The sequence below is a fragment of the Calliopsis andreniformis genome, chromosome 7 (assembly GCF_051401765.1).
Source record: "Calliopsis andreniformis isolate RMS-2024a chromosome 7, iyCalAndr_principal, whole genome shotgun sequence".
In the NCBI taxonomy this organism is placed as follows: domain Eukaryota; kingdom Metazoa; phylum Arthropoda; class Insecta; order Hymenoptera; family Andrenidae; genus Calliopsis; species Calliopsis andreniformis.
Window position 1 is genome coordinate 8534082 of NC_135068.1, and position 20753 is coordinate 8554834.

Consider the following 20753-nt stretch of genomic DNA (forward strand, 5'->3'; position numbering starts at 1 on the left):
CTTCCGCGCCCGTTATTTTTCAATTAGCGAGCTTGCACCGTGGACGATAATTAAAAGTTATATTTATACGCGAGCGAGGCGCGCGCCAGCACCGAGCCGATAAAAAATTGCATTGTCGCGTAGGTTATCAGGGTTATCAAAATTTGTTCGGGGGAATGTTTTCGGAATCGCAGAGAAATTGAATCCGTGATTTCTGTTGTGAGGGGAATCGACGATCGAACTACTGTTTTATCGCAGCGGCGAGCCATTCTTTCGACAAGAGGGACATTAATTAAATGGCGTCGCGATGGTATCGCACTGCGAAGTTCAAGCTCGAGAAGAAAAGCCTGATTAATGGGATTCGGCCAACGGGAAGGAAGACGATTTTCGGTTCTCTTGTCGTCAAGTAGGGACTCTATAAATGTCGAAAGCTTCTTCTGCGAGGATTCCTGGTGTACGCCAACTGATATAGAGTCGTGGTGATTCGTTCTTGAAATAAGTGTCTGAATTATTGAAGAGGAGTAAAATATTAAAGAATAGTAGGTGAGTGAGGTTTCAAAAATATGAATTTTTTAAGAGACCTATTTCTAAATATATAGAACGAGTCAGTCAACTGCATCACCTAAATTTTCTTGTAAACCATTTTTTGTATACAAAAATATTTCAAACGAAAGCTGAAAGAGTATATGCTCCTCTTTGGTGTGCTGCTCGCGATACCAAACAGCAACTTGTGTTTGAAATAGTTTTTTATACAACAAATAGTTTACAAGGAACTTTAGGTGATACAGTTACGTGACTCACCCTGTATGCTATATACACCCTCGTTCAGAAATATGAGGAAACGTAAACTAGAATATTTCCATTCTACAATAAAAATGTCAATAGTGTCACTCATTTTTTATCAAATTTTTTAAGTATAGATTTTTTATCTACATGTTTTTAACGATACAGTATACGTTTTATTCTACTGGCTTTCGCTCTATCTATATGCAATTCAATAGTGATTTTATAACTGTTTACAAATACGTAGGTATTTATTGAAAAGTGTCCTAATATTTTTGGTTGGGTGCATAGATTATTCTTCTGATTGTTCTTTTTTTTGTAATTAAACTTGCTGTCAATAAATTCATTCATCTGGTACCTGAAAGTTGGAATTGTTTTTTTTTTCACTTAATCCTTCAAAAACAGTCTTCCATATAAATATTCACCCCGTCTGTAGTCAAAAGCATATTCTTGTAATCTCCAGTATCAAACTAACTATAACAGAAGGAAATAATTCCTGTCCCTGTCCACTCCCTCCTTCTCCCCACTCCTCCAGCCACAACTCATCATCATTAACAGCTCCTCGAGACAGTCAAGACACTCAGGTCTATCCATCAACAGGTTCCCCACTCCACGCAGAACCATTGCAACCCCAATATCTATCTACTAACTCAAACCTGCCGCCAAAATTCCACTAACTATCAACAACTTCCCCGAAACCTCATCAGCGATAGCTCCAAAAGCAAAGGAAGGATCTCTCCCCAGCGGGATCGAGCATCCTCAGGACCGCACTGGAACAGCTCGGGTAGACGCTGACTAGCAATAGGTAATGCATAACGCGTAATACGTGGCGGTGGTTCATTGTTCGGCTCGTTTATGCTTGAGTGCACTCGTCGTCGGGTGCTCGTCGATCTCCAGGGCAGCATCAGAAAATCGCGAAACCTTGCTTGCCTCGAACGTCGAGTGCCCTCGACAAAGACAATTAAGGCACGCGAGTGGCTCGCTCTGGTCCTCTCCTTTCCGCAGCGTCATCGTCAGTCGCGCGCGCGCGCGCACACTCCAAGAGAGAAACACAGCGCCGATATCTTTCCTCGTTGGCTGCGCTGCCGATGACGTCTTCAACTGCCCCCTAAAGGACGGCAATTATGGTAATGCGGGGCACCCTCATCGAGTTATCGCTCACCAGTTGCAACCTCTGCTGTCCTAGGTTCGCTAGCTGAAAGTTCGACTTTATGGCCCGCAGACAGACACGTGATTTCGCAGAGGCTGCTTCTGACGCGAAAGGAATCTGTTTAACTTACAGATTCAGGATGGCTACATTGTTGTCACGAAGTAGGCTCGGTAGAGGAAATTCTTGTTATGGTCGGTTGGGGACATATATCATGTACAGAAAATTTTTATGTCCTTTGAAGTGAAGCCGATTTTTCGGGGTGGAGTCACTCTTTTCCAGGGCTACCTTCCTCTCCCTCAACGATGGGAATCGCGATACATATATAACGAATAACCTTCCAAAAATATAAGTTGGTAGCCAAATATCGTAGAACATTTTGTGTTCCATAAATACAGAAAGCTTGAGTTCCCCTAACACCCTTTAGAATATTTCAGCGTATGTTTACACGCTGCACAGAGTGTAAAAATATTAATGGTCACGACTTTGGGGGTTGAATCTACACCCAAATTATTTATAATGCGTCACTCTACACAATGAAATCGATGCCAAATCTTCAACAATTTTTCTTGAATAAACGTTCCTTTTGCAGCATATAGTTCCTTCCAAACCTTTTCTCTACTAAACGATCTGAATACAATTACGTAATAAAAAAAGTACACATCACCAATCCAGAGATGTAGATTCACCCCTTCAGCCGTACTCATTAATATTTTTACACCTTGTACATTCACAGGCAACCAGGTCGACTCAACCCCCTCTTCTTGTAACTACCATCCGTCGCTCAGGAGAAGAAAGAGGTGTATAGTCCAGGTGTATTATTTATGCTCAAAGAAATCGCGCATTTTCGCGGAAATCGCCTTTGCCGCGAAAGCGTAAGAATAGCAGCGGGTCGAAAGATGAGAACAGCATTACTGTACAGCTAAGCCGGATGACGATGTTTCGTACTTACGAAAGGGGGAAGGATTTACTATTAGAGCCAGCTTCCTTCCGTTCGGATGGGCTATAAATAATGCAAGAGGGGCAATCTTTCGAGACAGGTATAATATTTATTGTCTAGAGGGGGGGTGGAGAAAGGGCGGGGGAAGTACGTAGGTTGGTATCGTTATTAAAAATGCACGAGTTCTCGAAGAAGGGGATGGTAAAAAATGCAACGTGACGCGCTGAGAGATTAACTTTTCGCTTAATGCAGGGCATACGCGATTCTACGTTCAGACAGGGCTAGAGAAATTGTTTTGGTACTCAACGCGACGTCTCTCATTCTGGACAGATCTTTAGAGACGTGTGGAAATTTGTTGCGTGTCAGGATGCTGTTTTTTGTGCCTTACTGATCCTGTAATTTAGACTGTAAGTTTGGCATAAAGTTTAAGAAAGTATTCTCAGAAAATCTACGTATGTGTCATGTACAGGGTGAGTCACGTGAAACAGGATCCCTAAATATTTTTATTATTTATGGTTGTATCAGAAAACGTCTTAAGGCAAAATTTCATTATTTGAACAGATGTATTTAGTGATAGAAACAAACATTTTCAAGGTTCCATGTGATTTTTTTAATAGAATTATATTATACTATATTTATTATTATAAATATATGTTGCTGTTATTTTTATAGATATAATATACATTTTTATTATATTTTATTTTAGTTATAAATTGAACGTGTATATTTATTATACTTTATTTTTATTATAAATATATTATATATTTCTATCATATCTTATATTTTTTTCCATATCCCTATAAAACATAAAGAAACGAATTTAGCGATTATATTAAGCATATTACTTTGATCACTCTATGTCGAGATATTTGCATCTAAAAGTTAAAGTATTTTAGGGCTTCACAATAGACGAGAAAGTGTGAAGTGGTCGTCTCGTTGACCTCACCTCACTCCATTAAAATTTTCGAGGGTAAACCACATTTTTTAGTCCACTCCACAAATAAAAATTCAACTCACTCAACTATAAAAAGTTACTTTTTCCAAAGCAGGACGTACTTACGCAATCGTTTAAGGTTTTTTGAAAAAAAGACGCACTCTTCACACTGAAATTCAGCGAACGCACTGTCTGACGTATTCCACGCGCGAATTACCGAGCTGGCTGTGTACCGTCCTCGAGCGATAATGACGCGCGTGTGCAGCAACTTTTTTTCCCGCGAGTGTCAGCAGTGAATTAAAAAGGGCGACAGTGGAAAACGCGAAAAACGAGAGGCGCTCGAACGGCAAACGTTCCAGAATCTCGGAGTACACTCTCCGCGATCCATTTGTCTATATAACGTCGTAAAATTGCGCTGGCCTGCCTCGCTCTTCGTTCTTTACACAACTCGCGTCATTCCGCTACGTTTACAGTGAAGAAAGTACATGGATTTGCTCAAAAGTTTTTAACCATAGAGAAAAACGATCATTTAGGAATAATTAATGTAAAATTGACGAGGACTTTGATTGAAAATTTTTAACTTCGAAGGTATGATAATCTTTGTATGACAGAGAATTTGTATATGTTTCAGGTCACTTGGGTTAGGAAAAGGGACAGACTGCTCTTGACAGTGGGTAGGAGCACTCATGCTGTTGATAGCAGGTTCATGGTAGTTTCCAACAGCCCTGATTGGACTTTAATGATACATAATGTGAAGCTTGACGACGCTGGACTCTACGAGTGTCAGGTAACGTGGAGAAATTAAGCGTGTAGGGCTATTGTGTTCAGGGTTGCCACACAAGTTTCCTTTCTGGGTACAGTGTGGGAAGAAAACTTAGACATAGTATTTTGTTTCATGTTAAATATCACAGTACACTGACAGATAAATATGCAATGATAAATATGCAACTGACAGATAATAAAAATGCAATTAACCGTATCTGTATGAATGTAAATTCAGTTGGCAACAGGTTGCCAACACCGATACCAATAGGACACTCGTTATCTTTTCCATCGCCTTCCAATTTTCTCCAGTAGACCCAAGAAGGGATTTCGTATGGCAACCCTGACTATGCCGCAGTTCGCGAGGTTTGATCGTTCAAGGTCATCTTGCGTGCAGGAATGGAGGGGAAACGCATCCCCACCTTCTGAATTCACGCATGCGCCGCGAGGGCCTTCGTGAATCACGTGACTCTTCAGAAGCGAGGCGAGTAGGAAGAATTAGTGAAAAGAGTGGCATCTCTCAGAGGCCTTCAGCGATCAAAACCTATAACCTGTAGCATACTAATATTAATTCAATTACACAAGGCTACAAATATGCTCTGTCAACGAACAAGCAACACGTAGAAAGAGTCAATAGCCAGACAAACTCTTTTCACGGAATAAATATCGGGACTTCAAATGAAACACCATTATTTCCATAGCACTTGATATTATTGCTTCAATTTTCCCGGTGTATTGCACTCAACGCTGCCCTCTAAGTAAACCGAAACCCCCACCCCCTCTTCGAACATGCATAACATTAGCAATACCCGACTATGAGAACAGTGGAAGAGTAATAACGAAACGCAACAGAATTACGAGTTTCCCGGAACAATCCCACGTCATTGTTGCATAACATAAATAAAGTAGCGAGCTACGCCGAGCAAACAATGCCGCTCCCTGTCGACACAATGGTCCTTAAAATAATGAAAAACAGTGTATCGAGTTGAAAGGGGAACTTTAGACGGTATAATGCGGCCATTGATGTGTTACTGCGCGTTATTCGTGTCGAGTCGTGTATCTATTCTAGCGCGAGATACGGTTCGACAGAATGGACCTTTGTTTCTGGAGCAGATACAGACGGAGCCAGTGCAACAGCGGATCGTTCGACTGAACATCACCGAGGCATACTCGATCATCCCTGGCGGGCCAGACCTACACGTGAAGCAGGGGTCCAGTCTGCGGCTGGAATGCCAGCTAATGGCCTCCGCGGAGGCGCCCAGTTACATTTTTTGGTACCGCGAGGGTCGCATGATCAATTACGATGGCGAGCCTGGGGTTAAAGTCGAGGCGACGAAAAACGGATCTATTCTGGTGGTTGACAAAGTGAAGCCCACCCACGGTGCCAATTACACCTGCTCGCCCAGCAACGCCAAGCCAGCGTACATTATGATTCATGTGATCGAAGGTCAGTAATCCCTGTGCTTTTGTTCTGATGGTTCAGTTGCATTGATTTAGTTCACTGAAAACTTTAGGTGTAGGTTTTCGGGTTGCCAGGAAATTCCTCACTGAAAGGAAAAAATGACTTTCCACCTCGAAATATTCTATAGTAAGCCTCCAGTAGCCTATACAGGTGATCAGTTTAACTGGAAACTCTCTAATGAGTGTTAAAAGTACTTACAATGCTAACAGCATTTATAATAAATGCTGCCAACATTCGTTTCCAGTTATACTGATCACCCTGTATATGTATTTAACTATCGTAGGGTATTTGAGAGGGACTTAAGTGATCTACAGGAGGTTCACTTTCTTCTCTCAGCTAGGAATTTCCTGAGAACCCTGATCCACAATAATTATTTCAATATTTTTCGAACACCTAATAGTTACCAATAATTGTTCCAAACCAAAAGAAACCAAGCGTCACGCGTCATCTTCATAATGACGAAAAAATGTGATATTTCACATGTCTTTTCTCTCGACACTAGTGAGCCACAAAAATGGCTTACAATTCCTGTCGCTGAAATGACTTTTTTGTCACGTGTCTCTTTGTAGAGGAGGAAAAGCCAGCGGCCATGCACGGCGGCGATCGGCAGAGCGCAACACACGCGGCGTCTATCAACGTCACGCTGATTTTCCTGGCCTTCCTCGGTGTACAGAGTTCAAATCGACTCTACCTGCAGCACTCCCACGTCACGTGACCAGCCCGCAAGCCCGTCAACACTGTCACCGAATTAACATCCGCGGGAACTTGAACAATCCTGACACCTTTCTCATCTACTCGACAGCCATACGTCCCAGAGGCATTCAGTTTGCGTAACAGCAAAGAAAAACGGACCCCCGCGCGGCAACGGCAAGCGGAAACGCGAGCTCGAAGACATCGAATAGCGGAATCCAAGGCGACCACCGAAGAGGTACCCTCCTTAGCTCGAGAAGTTTCCGTGATCTCGGTCTATCCGTACGACAGTGTTCCTTTGTGCGACGATTCTGACGCTGATTCTGTCACGCAGCTACGAGGAAACTCGGTAGTTAGACTCCGAGGTTCGTGGCTGAAATGTCAGTCTCCCAAACAGCAACGACAACGCGTATCCGGTTTCGAATGCTGTCTGTCGCGATACGGCCGAATTTGTCGCGAAGTTTCCATACAATTCGAGGCTGCGTGGCTTTACCTCAAGAAGTCTCCAAATTTCAGACCGCAACGCGGAGTCGTTACCGGGGGAGGGACTCTGGAGTGAAAACTTTTTGTGACGATGCTTCCCTTCGCGCAGAATAGTTACGTGTCTACTTTGCTGGAGGGGTTATGTCACCTTGATGTTTATTGATTCCTTGGCGTCAGATCCGAGATGTGTAGATACGTATGTGTTCTATTAAGCTTCTGTGTAACAAAATCAAGCAGAGTACTCGACAATAGGAGTTGAAAGTTTTAGGCGATGATTCTATAGGTCAAAATGAAACGAAAATCAAGAATAATAAAATTGTGTTTGGGGCTTCGTTTACGAGTTATTAGTTGTTCAAGTTGCGCGTGAAATGGGCCCGACGCTGAGACTTGCGCTAGGACACGCGCACCGCGGCCATGCTCAGCGTCACCGCTAGCGTCAGTCCCAGCGTCAGACCCACTTTATGCGCAAACTTCAACAATTAATAACTCGGAAACGAAGTCTCAAATACAATTTTAACACTCTTGACTTTCGTTTCATTTTAACCTATAGAATCACCTGTCAAAATTTCAATGTACAGTATACTAATTTCATTCACGATAATGTTTACAAATTAATGATAGCCTAATCTTACAATCCTACCCTCTAAACTATTACCAATTACTATAGCAAATATTTAATCGAACAGGTCCTTTCCCTTTCTAACAAACACAATTATTCTGTATCTCAAGACGACCTAACCCTTCAAACTCTCAACAAATAGTCTTCTTAAACAACCTCTCCGCCCACAAAATTTATCTGCGACATATCTCAAAGCAAACCAAATTACTCAAAGCCGTAAAATCGAGTCTGAACGATATTTTTCTCGCCCTTCCCCCGATCGATAGAAGAAATTAATTTCTGTAACTCAGGACACTCTGAAAAATGTCTTCGCTTCAATTTAAGTTATCGTCGCGTTCGCGAGGCTTGCGCGCGGAGGGGGCCAGGTCGTTAAGTCGAACTTCTTCCCTCTGCTCTGCGATTTCTTTCCGCCGTTGTTCGCGCGAGCGGAGCGCGTATAATTGATAACGTGACAGTCTGGCAGCGAGTTTCCTTCGGTAATTAAGGGAAACACGCGAAACGTTTTATCGACGTGAATTCACGCGGGCGAGCGACGAGCGTCACATTCATCGCGCGCGCTCGGGAGGCGCGACGCGGGTCGCGAGGCTGAGACTGAAAGACGTCGACGGGAGAAGTTCATATTCACTCGCTGGGGGAACAGCGCGAGGCGGAGGGGGTAGGGGAAGGGGGACGAGGAGCGGGGACGCGTCAATGGAGGATTGAAAGGCCGACATTCTTGAATCCTGCTGAATTTAATCCGTTAAAAGGGTGGCGGTATGTCGTCGCCGCGCTCTCTGCTGTTTAACCGAGCACAAAACGAACTCTATCAAGTCGAGAATGCGGAGAGCACGCTTTCATTCGTACGGAGATCCCGCGAATCGATAAACCGCCACAGAATGAATAACCATATGGGCTGGAAAAGCCTTTCTAGCTTGTTGTGCAAACGTCGGCCCCTATTGTTCTAAATTCGGTTGAATGCGACCGACCCCGTCGCCACGAAGATTTTATCGCTCTGACTATTGCGCAGCGATACAGTGTAAAGTAATTCGATTAATGTGTCAATCTGCGTGGAAATTTGTGAATGCTGGCGCGACGAAATTGAACGATCGGTTGAGGTTGGCGAGAGAGACCCCCCACTATTTACGTTGCTTTTTTTCTGTGAATGTATGGGATAGGTGGTGGGGTGGTTACCTTGAGCGTTCGATTGACTTCGTCCCACTTGCACTCTGTAACTTTGACCCCATCGTGCCTGAAAAGGAAATGAAATTAGCGATTATCTTGACTGTTGCCTTGATTATTATTATTATTACTGCTATTTTGACTAATACTTCGACTGTTATTTGTTACTATCATTCTTAATGTGACTATTATTTTGATTATAAATTTGACTGTTATCTTAATTACTACTTCGATTATTATTATTATTATTACTACTGTTTTAACTATTATCTTTATTTTGTGAATGACTTTGACCTTGTTATCTTCACTATTATTTTAGTATCGTAATTGTCTGCAATATGAACATAAAGAATAAGAAATAACATAGCCAGGCATGATGGGGTTAAACTTTTGCGTTTTTTGCTTCGAGCTCCAGAAAACATCAACAATTACGAAGTACAATCGTTGTTCTCCAATTGTATCGACTAAGTGAAAATTTCGCCACTTAAGAAGCGTTTTATCGACTCCGAAGGAGCACTCACTGTCTCCGGGTACTAGTAAGATGCTCACTCGATGTATTAATGTGATCAGTGTATATACGTCTATGTTAGCTATAAGCTGATTTTCTTCAACGATCTTACTCTCGTGGGGCACAGCCTCGTCGTATCTTTTTACAATACAAGATACTGCACACTTTATCGAATAAGCGAACAATTGACTACCAAACAAGAGAACTATCATTGAACACTTACGAATCGATGTGCTCACTATCTGTAGAGTTAGCGTAGAGACTTGCTAGCCTGCATTTTAACCCCTCGACTTACATTAATCGACGTCTGTAGATCGATTTGATTTACCATAGACGTATCGACTATTTTTGGCATCGATACTTAACTTTTTTTCTCTATGATCCACGGTCCTGGAACATGTGAACCGTAAGAGTACAGGAAAGTCTCGTTATATGTCCATTACTTGGGACATATATCGTGTACATTCAACAATTCTACAATTCTCATCTTATTTGAACCCGAGCTGTTGGTTTGAGTCGAGTAGAGGTACCTTTCGGGGAAATAACATTGAACACATAATGAGTGAAGTCTTACGAACATATAACGAGAATTTTCTGTACACGTGTGACATAGAACTACCGACGTTCACGTTTTCATCCTCACGATACTGGAAAATAAACAAAATCTTTTCAATCCTGTCGACGAATGGTCATTTCACCATCCGAGGCGCACGAGTGCTTTCCCAAACGAGGTAAGTTTAATCATAAATCGACGATTCCAACGTCCCCAAGTTCAGCGATTAAATCGGCGAACGAGCCTACTCGACGATGCTCGACCACGGAAGCAAGATTCCCCGTATCACTGTGATTCTAGCTGGAGGAATTTCACCCTCGACCGATGGAATGTAATAAGACTGGCTGCCCCGGGGGTATCCTACCCCGAAGACGTATCTTCTGCCCTGAGCCACTTAATCGCGTATTACGAAGTAACCTGCTCGCGGGATGTTTAACGTCGGGAATTATGGCCAATGAAAGTCTTATCAAAACGGAGGGCTCGATAGAAATTCATGAACAAAAGTCGCTTGAATTTTAAATTGCGATTCATTCGGGAGCCCACTGGGAATCCTTTATATTCAAAGCTGTGCTTTGTTAGTGGTTTGGAAGTTTGCGATAAAATTCTATCAAATCAAGGTACATGTATCAACTACTGGTCATAATCTAGAACCTCGACATCATTAAGAGTACGCATTTTTATCGAGCTACGTGTGTTGAAGAAAAATCTTTCTTACGATTTTTCGTTGCTTAGAATTTCTTCAAATAACTTCCAAATATGGTGCATGTAACCGTGAACTCATACTGAGGGAAAATTTACTGCGTCGATTGCGCGAATTCATAACCAGGGGAATTTTGCTGTATCGAATACGTGAACTCATAACGAGGGAAATTTATTATTTCGAATACATGCACTCATAAAGAGGGAAATTTTACTGTGCCGAATACAGGAACTCATAACAAGGGAAAATGTACTTTATGAACGTGGGTAAATTTACTGTTTCAAATACATGAATTCATAATGTGGGAAAACATACTGTGCCGAATATTTGAATTCATAACGAGGGAAATTTTACCGTGTTGATTGCATGAGCTCATAATGTGTTCATCACTCTGAACCAGTCAGGAACATATATCATGTAGAAGGTAAGCAATTCTCATTTCCCTTGAACTCAAATTAATTATGCCCAATAGTATCACGTCCCAAAACCTACAACCTCCATTCCAAGTAGTGGGGACAGCCACCAACATGTATCGAATCAAATTCCCCGAACACATAACGAGAATTCGTCGCGTTCCTCTAATCGAATTCCTGAAAAAGCTCCTCAACGCAAGCCAGCTCCCCGAGAAGCAGAACCCCGCGGCTCCCAAAACTAGAATCGTCGCCAAAAGCGCCAGCGCTCAGCTCTCGATCGGCAAATTCTGCAAAGTGGGACCGCGTAATGAAGTTTCGACCCATTACTCCCGGTGAATACGCGCGCCACGTCACGTTCGATCGTGCACGGCCGATCGATTCGCGACCTTTGCGGGAGGGCCGACAATAAGCCGCGCTTATTCCCGGCGATTAATCAAAACCAGCCAGACAACACGTAATATCCAGTAGCTGGTAAATAGTGGGTCGAGGGCGGATGCGCGTTTCCGGGGTTCGTAATACGGACGAATTGCGGCGTCGTCGGGGGCAAATGGATACGCAGGAAATCGAGGTTGCCCGTGTCCCGATGTTCCCAAGCATCGTTTCGAGTAACGAATCCGCGTCGAGGAGGCGTCGCGGAAGAAAAGAGCGCCGTGACCCGAATCCCCGCTGATCCGAAGAGACAAGAAGCGAGGAAACGTATATCGTCCAAATATCATCCCCCCCATGCTCCCCACCCCCTTTTCGCTGAGTATTTTTCCGGGACGTCGAGCAGTTCAATTTATAGAATCGATAGTAAATGAAGGATGGAGGATTACGTCGGCGCAGAGCTGCGATAAATAAGCGGGAAGGAAACAGAGACGCTTATTACGCATTATTGCGCGGATCGTGCGCGGTGGAACTCGAGAATGGAATGTTAATGGAGAGATTTTCGATTTAAGCTTGATGGAAAGCAATCCTTTCGCGTTGATCGGCTTGGGCTTATGGATTTGGAGGATTTGACGCTATCTGTGAAATGAGTAATACTGTTTCGACAAGTGTCCAGAGTAGAGTGTATGATACGTAGGTATTTTTGTTGTACATTAAGTTTCCTCATTTGCAACGCACGGGAAGTTCATTTGGTTTAAATAAATTCTAGGGAAATGAATATACAGTAATAATCGTATTAACGAGGGAATACGGTATTGTTGAATGGATTTGTTGGTCACGAGAGAAACTCGAAGACGAAGCTTCTTTGTTATTCAGTATACGTCCTTTGTTGGTGCAACGACGCTGTCCTCTTAATTAGATTAATGGCGTCAATTAGTGTTGGTGCAGGCTCGCTGAAACGAGCTCTCGCTGAACCGACTTCTCATTATCTTCTCCTAATTTGCTGTTACGGTACAAATGCCAGAAAATGAAGTGCATTTTTTTAGACAGATCTGAGCTTGAAATATTCACGCGCTAATTTGTTATACAAAACACATTCTTTTCAGTTTTTCAGAGGGAGTGTAGCTAGCAGATTATAAATAGAAACCAAGTGGTTGGAGGTTAGATAATCATGGAGGGGGCAAACACTCATGGCAAGGATATACAGCCACTGAACCTTGGAAGACCAATTGAAATCGTCTAGACTATGGTTCCATCAAAGTTAGCCTCAAGGAACTATAATAGAGACTACTTGACACTATTTTTATCGAAGAATACGATGCTAGTTACCTACTTTCGAGGTATGAGACACAAAGCAACGATCAAGTACTAAAAACGCGGTGAATAGCTTCGCAAAAAGAGTGAGACTTCTGTGGCCACGGCTTTCATGGCGCGATGCTTTGACTCGCTCTGAGAAAAAGGAAGACGATAAAAAACCCGGGAGGGAAAAACGAAGAAAGCTTGTTGTAAAGATTCACGACCAAGTGAGCCGTACTTTCTCTCAGAACTGCAAGTCCTTTATGTTATACTAATAGAAAAATTAATTTTCCTCAGAAATATTAACCACATCTAAATAGAAACGCTAGGTTAAGTCGCGTACTTCTATTACCCGATGTAAATTCTCGATTAGATCTATATCCAATTTTAATTAAGTCTACTACAGCAATTATTGAGACACAATATTTTATTTTTTAGATCAGGTCGAAGTAACTACTTAAGTCTAGGTTAGGTTTCTATCAACATTTGTTAATTCTAAATTAAACTTTAATAGGTTCTCGGTAATCTAGGTTAGGTCCATCTTACTAGTTTAGGTTAGGTTCGTCTTACTTGTAATAAGCTAAAATAAGCTTCATCCTCGATGGAAGGAAATATTCCCAAAATTGCGCATCTTAAATAGGAGTAGCATAACAATTTCCATTTTCAGAGAAAGGAAATTTGAATTTAAATTTGAAGGAACGCTTATTAATACCGCCCCAAATTTTCCTCCGCATCTCAGACTTCCAGCAAGAAAAATGTAAAAGGGCGACAGTAATGAACGAAAATTCCGACAGAAAGAAGCAACTAGACGAGACTTGGATCGCCAGAAAGGAGGCAACGTCGCCGTGAGTATTTCCACTCATGGAAAGTCCTGAAAGCGTTAAGTAAGTGGGTCAGTCGTTCTCCTCCTTGTCAGATAGGGGAAGCTGCTCGAATGGATTTTTCGTATTCGCCAGAGATTTGCTTTTCCATTTTCTCCAGATAAGAGAAATTACTGTTAGCGCGCTGCAGAAAGGCGAGGATGTGGAACTGAGCGCGTTTTCCGCTCGAACCCCACTTCACCCCGGGTATCTGACAACCATGGATGCCAAGCTCGACGTTACACCAAAGGATGAGTGACGTCACATCCCCACTACTCCTCTATGCACATTCCTGACACTATATCATCACATATATTTATATTATATTTTTGTGTATTGGATTTCATTGTCTCTTATACCCAGAAAGCACAAAGAGATCTTAATAACGTCATAAAGAGATCCGTGCCTAACATTCAAGACGTCCCAACGTCTTAGACAGGTCATGTGAACATCTACTGTTACAAAACATGACATCCATAAGGCAAACATCTTTAAAACGTCATACAGGTATCTTAAAGACGTCTTAGAGACGTTTGTTTCAGACATTCAGAACATCTTATAAATACTGGTAACGTTCTACAAACGTCTTATACACGTTTTCCGACCGTTTTAAAATACAAATATGCCTTAATATAATAATTACGTACATAAATAAAATTTATTTTATAACAACGTGTTATAATCCTAAATAAACTTAATAAAATAACAGTTATGTATAAACATAATTATTCTATTAAATTATCAACATCAATATTTTCTGAAACACAATCTGACGAAAATATAAAAGTACATAATAGCATATTATATTTAATAATATAAACAGCATGGAAATCCAATATGCAAATATACGCATAAATAACATATCTTATTATATTTGTATAATATGACGTCACGAATGCCTGTAGAGTGGTAGAGGGGACGCGACGCCACTCATCACTAGGCGTGGGATCGAGTCTGGCAACCCTGCTGACAACTCTGAGTGAAATGCCTCACGTAACAGCGTTTCGACTGTTTAGGTCGAAGTTGGATTAAATATTAAAGAAGAGCGAGCTTCCTGGCCAGTTTGTGTAGTTCCTCGGCCATTTATCAGTCTTTAAGGGTACCCTGTAATTTCCACAGGATAAAGGATTTCGCTGCGCTGTAATTCTCTCCTTTTAAGTGGAGTCTCAAGTGCTCGCTGCAGCCCTTGCCGACGCTTGGTAAGTAAATATTAATTAAACGGGGCAAATAGAATCGACTCCGTCCGTAGGATGTAAAAGTTTTTGCGGGACAAACGAGGACGAAGGGGAAGCAGTTGTATCGGCTAACGAAGTGGCCGCTGCGTTTCGCGTGCACAAAAGCGTGACGTTGTTTCGACGAGCAGCACGCTCGATTCCACCAAGACGTATCACGAGGAAACGCTTTCACGACTATATTAAGCGTGGCTATCTCGACGAGCAGTTTTAATTGAAACAGCCGCGTAAATATAGCGTCCCGCTATGACACGGAACACTTAATTGAAAACTAGCAAACTGGACACCGACCACTGACAGAACCGCCGAGTTATGTACAAAGCTGAACGCTGCTTGAATAATTTGTGTAAAAATTTGTGGAGTGTATTCTCCTGTCTGTCTCGCTCAAATCGTTTTTTATTATTCACGTGTCAGATATATTGCTTTTTTATTGTATGAAACATAAATGGATGAAGGTTTTTATAAAAAAAAAACCTAGTGGGAATTTAAGTAAGCTGGTTTGGAAGCAGAACTTCAACGAATGTAGTTTTATTTTTTTCATTTTGAAAATTGTCTTATTTTTAATACGTATATATTTGAAAAATTGGATAAGTAAGTAATTGAATAATAGAGTAATTGGAAAATTGAAAAATTGAATATTTGAACATATTAGTACTTGAATAATTAAAGAATTCAATATTCGAGTATTGAAATAATATAATTTGATATCTAATTCAAGGTATAATTGAGTGGTTGAATATTCTAAAGCAACCTGAATATATTTCTGCGAAAATTTTAAGCTTGATTTTTCCTTTCACAGCGAATAAACGGAATGAAAATTTTTGAATCTGCAAGCAAAGCTTCAAGAAATATAACCAAACCTTCTCGAATTTAAAAATGTCTATCGAATCGGCGTACAAAAAACAAAAATTTTTTTACCATACCAAAACAGAACTTGACAGAGTCAACAGTTACCGAGACAAACATTCATACCTGGAACCAGGTTTCACAGAAGCAGGCAAACACTGAGAAACTCAAAGCTCTATATTTTTTAAATAAATTCGAGGCCAGATACGACTCCGATATCAAAAAATGATTGCTATGCCGCGAAACGTGCCCGGAGAAATTCGGCGGTATTATTTTCTGACCAGCGAAAAAATAAAATTCGATCGTCGTCTAACGCAAGCAACAAATCGAAGATATATTTCTGGTCAAGTGGAACTCATTCCCCCTGAAAACTTCCTCCTATTCCACGGGCACACCCCCTCGTTCTGCCCCGCATTTTTTATTCATTATTGGAAATCAAATTTCACCAACTTTATCGCAAGTACACTCATGGCGGAAACTGGATCGAACGTGGCCATAAAACAACCTGTCACCGGTGCGTTTAATCCACTTCCGCCTTCGCCGCTCTAATGCATCCCCCGCGCCCGCCCCTCAGCAACGTACGCGAAGATCGTGACGAAGGATGTGTACACGAGCGACGAAAAAAAAGAAAAAGAAAAAAGGAAAAGGCAGAAGAAACAGCTCACGAGTATAGTTTCCCTAAATGGGAAACTGCACCTGTTCGCTGGCTATTTGTCATAAATATCGCTCGATGAGCTCGGTTAACAGGAATCGAAATAAAGGGAGGGGGAGAACAAGAGGGTAGGGTAGAATAGCTTGAAAAGGGGAGAAAGGTTTTTCGTCGGGATACACATGGAAAAAAGGCTACGAGGTCGCGCGAGAACGAGGCGAAGTGGGATGCAGCCCCTCCCGCTAATAGAAAACCAATAATCAACCGAGCGCGGAACAATTGGCTCTGGGGTGCTCGTTCGACTGCTACGATTACGCGAGGGGCGGAAAAAGGACGAGAAAGGAGTCGAAAGAGACGGAGGGGAGAGCTGACGAACGACAGACGGAGTACAGTTCGTCTTCGACCGGATTGCGAATCCATTTCGCTGATTGCCGGAATAAAATTATACGAGCGAAATATCTAGGTCCTTTGTTCTCTCTCTAATTTCTCAGATTTCCGAGATACACTGTCAAGATTCGTCGACGAAGGCTGTACGTTGTAGATTCCACGTAAAGGAGTATCGTATGCTTTGTTGGAGAGCGGGAGGGTGCTGTTTACGTATGCAAAATTATATTGCGTGAGCAGATTTACCTTGATATTATGGAGTAATGAGTAGCTGTACGTGTGGCTTGGAATTGTTTATGGAAATTGTTTAATTTGACGGTGTCGCGTTTTCTGAGGTCTTCAGTATGCTTGTGATTAATTTAGTAGGTGGTCAAATTTTGGTGAGTAAAGGACGAGTATTTGAGTAATTAAATATTTATGATTTCGTTTATTTTAATTATCAAAATTATTTCAATGATTAAAATTAGCTTAATTATCTCACTTATTTTATTCACTGTAAATATTTCATCTATTGCACCCATTTCACCTATGTCATTTATTTCAATTATTTCAGTCATTTCAATTATTTAATTACGTGAATATATGAATGTTCGAATATTTTCACATCTGAAACATAATAAATCTTACTATTTCTAGAAATAGAAGCAAGTAATGATCCTTCGTAGTGCTACCCCAAAATTCAAGAAAAATGACCGTCAAAATGGTACTCAAAAAATTCTACTATCTCACACAATAGCTTCTCTTCTCTCAGCTCTAGTGTCAGATCCTTCAAACTCGATCCTTTGCCATTTACTAGATTGTAAATAGCAGACCCTCTTTCGAACCTATAATTCACCTCATCTAAATCCAGTAGATTCTGAAAAAGCATCTCTCTAACACATCGAAGCCTCGCAAGACACAAAGCCAGACCAGATTTCCCTTCGATAAATTCTATAACATTGAAATGCTAAATACGGAGCGCTCGACAATGAATAAAAGCCTCGCGAAAATTCCATCCCCTCACGAGGGGTTAACAAGCATCCTCCTTCCGCTCAGATCCCCCCCTCCCTCCCCGATCCCCTGTCCCAGCAGCCGATTCAACCTTCTACGTGCTATTGTTCCCATCAACGAGCAGCCGCCAAAGTAGTTTATTTTCCGATGGCTAGCCAGACGCGAGTGCACTCGCGCTAAAAGCTCGGCCAGAAAGGCGCCTACCGGAAGCGTGCATTGTCCCGCGCGTGCACACGCGAACGCCAATCTGTTTGGTCGAATACCATCGTGGCAATTATAACTTCTCGCCCTGTCAGTGCTGTGTTTCCAAGCTTCTTTTCTTTAACTAATATCTCGATATAATCTCGATGCTTTACTAAATAGTACGCTTATATTTTTCTGATGCTAGTTTATTGTATTTTTCTTTGAGAAGGAATATTGAAGTTAGAAATTAGTCTCTTACGTTCTCCAAGTCACGAGCTTATATCGAGAGGCTGCAGAAAGTTCTCGATTCACTGACTCACCGTGGGATTTATGCCTGAAGGAGTCTCCTGAAGATTGAAGCTAAATTACAGTTCGAGGTTTAATAGATATTTTGCTGTATTTTTGTTGTCACTATATCGAATAGCAGGTATGGCGAATAAAAAAGGCTATGAATAATTATGACTCGATTAATGGAGGTTCTATCTTATTATATAAGTAAATTGGTTGCTAGTTACAAGTGGCGAGCTTGTATCAAGACAGAGTCTTTAACGAGCTTTTATCGAGATAACATTGCACATATAAGTAAACTGTTAGTTAATTGCAAGTTACGAGCTTGTATCGAGACAAAGTAGCAGTTTCACGGAAACATAAATGTCTTAGCGAGCTATTATCGAGAAAACACACTATATAGGGATGGACAAAACTAAACAACTAGGTGTCAACACATATCGAGAATGGAGTTACATCGACGCAACGTGACAGCTGTTCTCGGTTACAGTCCAGCGTGACAAAGGCAAATGGATCGTTAATTAAGTGACGCAAGGAGAAAAAAATGGAATTTACTTGTACCTCGTCAACGAGGCTCGAATCAAAAGGAGAAATTGCTCTTTGTCGAGAGCGCGCCACTTCTGGCACGAGAGCCGCAGCAGACACGGATCCGCGTGGCGAATTTTCAATGCAATTTCACGCGATTCTTCGGTAATGTCCGCTTTTGGGGAATTTTGGCAACCTTCCCCCGTCGGGCGTCGTTTAAACGACGCATTCAAAGAACGTCTGGTCGAAATCGGGGCAAAAATTATCCGTTTGCTGTAATTGTGGTCTTTAAATAACAGATAGAATGAATCGATGAATACTGTATACGTTTCAAAAGTGGATGGTTCGCTCGGTAATAAAACGTTTTCCATAAGGTATTGAAGCAATCGAGATTGAATCGACTCTCCGCTGGGACTCGAATAAAACTCAAACAAAAACTGGTAGAAGAACAGCAAATATCGCTGAAGAGCGCCGCTAATGCAACCAATGAGTAGCAAACACTGACCATTCTGGCATCGGTGTGTTCGACGAATCGATGGCTGGTCGGAAAAACTGACCGTTCCAAAAGTGCATGAACATTGAAAGCAACTGACTTCTGCTTTCATGGACTCGCTGCCTGATAGTGGGAGATAATAGGTAGATTGATGTAACTTCGGTGAGCGAAGCTTTTAGACGAATGTGGTTATAGTCAAAGAGGATATCGAGTGGCCACAGAATGCCATATAGTTTGAGTTCCTGTTTCTTGAGAGTCAGAGAATTAGGCAGAAAGATGATAGGAGGTTGGAAGTAAAGTAGCAAGATTCTAGTAACAGTCTATACTTACATATACTTATGAGAGGTATAGACATTTTCTGCTGACTTAATGTGTGCTCAAATATGGCGAACTTTCCACTTGCTTGGATATAAGATTCCAGGATTGAATGTACGAAAATTTGAACACTTGACTGCTTGAACACTGTACTACTTGATCTCTTTACTACTTGATCTCTTTACTACTTGATCACTTGACTGCATGAGCATTAGATTACTGAAACACTTGACTACTTGAACACTTGACAGTTTGAACACTTGTCTGCTTGAATACTTCACTGCTTGAACACTGTACTACTTGATCTCTTTACTACTTGATCACTTGACTGCATGAGCACTAGATTACTGGAACACTTGACTAGTTGAACACTTGACTAGTTGAACACTTGACTAGTTGAAGACTTGACTAGTTGAACACTTGACTAGTTGAACACTTGACTAGTTGAACACTTGACTAGTTGAACACTTGACTAGTTGAACATTTGACTGCTTGAACACTTGACTGCTTAAACACTGTACTACTTGATCTCTTTACTACTTGATCACTTGACTGCATGAGCACTAGTTTACTGGAACACTTGACTACTAGAACACTTGACTGTTTGAATACTTCACTGCTTGAACACTTGACTGTTTGAATACTTCACTGCTTGAACACTTGACTGTTTGAATACTTGACTGTTTGAACACTTGACTACATGATCACTTGACTGCTTGAACATTAGATTACTGGAACACTTGACTGCTTAAACACTTAACCTTCAACAATTAACTGCTTCTACACTAGATTATTTGAACACTAGATCACTACAACATTTACTTGAATATATGAAAATTAAAAGATTTGAAAACTAGAATTAAGAGAATTAGAATTAAAATATAAATCATTCAAAAATTTTGAAATTAAAGCGGTAAAAGATTAAACAGTTTGAAGATCAAAAAATTTGAATAAATCAGTCATTTACCAATAAAATCATAGTAATCTAAAACCAACTGGGTCCACAATGTATCACCCAAGCAGGGATTACTCAACTTGCCCAATTATGTTGTTTATTTAATCAGCTCTTAGACGATTCTGTAGCAAGCAGCGCGTATGTGGGAACGGGGCTTAAGACAGGAGGACGTTACGATACCACTCGGCCACCGCTGCCGTCACCGCAAATCCGCACGACCCGTATAATCCTGCGGAATCG

The 20753-nt window shown here is 41.4% G+C and overlaps 1 protein-coding gene across 1 annotated transcript in view; it reads left to right on the forward strand.

Annotated features, from left to right (window-relative positions):
- The window catches only part of LOC143181467 (neural cell adhesion molecule 2), a 71138-nt gene extending 64289 nt beyond the window's left edge, over positions 1-6849 (forward strand). The window contains exons 4-6 of the mRNA XM_076381858.1: positions 4415-4570; positions 5659-5992; positions 6577-6849. Coding sequence (XP_076237973.1) covers positions 4415-4570; positions 5659-5992; positions 6577-6722 — 636 coding nt within the window. The 3' untranslated portion in view covers positions 6723-6849. The remainder of the gene's footprint in view (positions 1-4414; positions 4571-5658; positions 5993-6576) is intronic.
- Positions 6850-20753: the final 13904 nt, after the last annotated feature.